Source organism: Electrona antarctica, assembly GCF_951216825.1.
Source record: "Electrona antarctica genome assembly, contig: scaffold_140, whole genome shotgun sequence".
Taxonomy (NCBI): domain Eukaryota; kingdom Metazoa; phylum Chordata; class Actinopteri; order Myctophiformes; family Myctophidae; genus Electrona; species Electrona antarctica.
In genome coordinates, this window is record NW_027637610.1 from 55,001 (window position 1) to 56,078 (window position 1,078).

The window sequence follows — 1,078 nt, forward strand, 5'->3', positions numbered from 1 at the left end:
ACCCGTTGGGTTTCGGTCGGGTATCCCAGCTCTATTTCCATGCCATGCCGGAAGGCAGCGTTCAGGAGAATTGCTTTTCCCCGAAGTCTCCTGAACTTGAACACAGTATTTCGCGCTGAACAAATGTGTTTATAAATCCATGTCGTTACACCTGCATCTCCACTAGCTAAAGAGTGCTGGGTTGCGCCCCGAAAATAGCCGATCTACAAGCTCTCAACGTGTCGCAGCGCGATCGGCTATTTTCGCCCAAAAGTGCCCTCTTAACGGGATTTCAGCCCCTGCCCCCTCTAACACTCTCTGCCCCCCCCCCCCCCCCCCCCCTCCTCCTCCAGGCTTCGAGTTCTTCGAGGCGAGCGCCAAGGACAACATCAACGTGAAGCAGACGTTCGAGCGGCTGGTGGACGTGATCTGTGAGAAGATGTCGGAGAGCCTGGAGGCCGGGGACCCCGCAGTGACGGGGGCCAAGCAGGGGCCCCAGCTCACCGCCGAGCAGCCGGCCGCGGGGGGAGGGCCCACGCAGGACTGTGCATGCTAGAGGCCCGCCCCTGACCCCGCCCCTGACCCCGCCCCTGACCCCGCCCCTAACCCCGCCCCTAACCCCCTTTTGTTCTTTTGATTGGTTTTCCTCCCCGTCTCGTCTGGTCTTCTACCCAGAAGGGCTCCACTGGCTCCTCCTCCTCCCTGTGAACCAATGGCCTTCCTTCCTTCCCCAAACCCTCCTCCCTGTGAACCAATGGCCTTCCTTCCTTCCCCAAACCCTCCGCCCTGTGAACCAATGGCCTTCCTTCCTTCCCCAAACCCTCCTCCCTGTGAACCAATGGCCTTCCTTCCTTCCCCAAACCCTCCTCCCTGTGAACCAATGGCCTTCCTTCCTTCCCCAAACCCTCCTCCCTGTGAACCAATGGCCTTCCTTCCTTCCCCAAACCCTCCTCCCTGTGAACCAATGGCCTTCCTTCCTTCCCCAAACCCTCCTCCCTGTGAACCAATGGCCTTCCTTCCTTCCCCAAACCCTCCAAGCGTTTATCACAGTGGTTCCCACTGTCAAGGACCCCCAAATTGACACTAATCAGCCCCGCGG

At 59.5% G+C, this 1,078-nt stretch overlaps 1 protein-coding gene across 1 annotated transcript in view; it reads left to right on the top strand.

Annotated features, from left to right (window-relative positions):
• The window catches only part of rab3ab (RAB3A, member RAS oncogene family, b), a gene marked incomplete at its 5' end in the record, with an annotated part of 22,606 nt that extends 22,009 nt beyond the window's left edge, over positions 1 to 597 (top strand). Inside the window, one exon of the mRNA XM_079531643.1 lies at positions 333 to 597. Within this exon, the coding sequence (XP_079387769.1) occupies positions 333 to 535 (203 nt within the window). The 3' untranslated portion in view covers positions 536 to 597. The remainder of the gene's footprint in view (positions 1 to 332) is intronic.
• Positions 598 to 1,078: the final 481 nt, after the last annotated feature.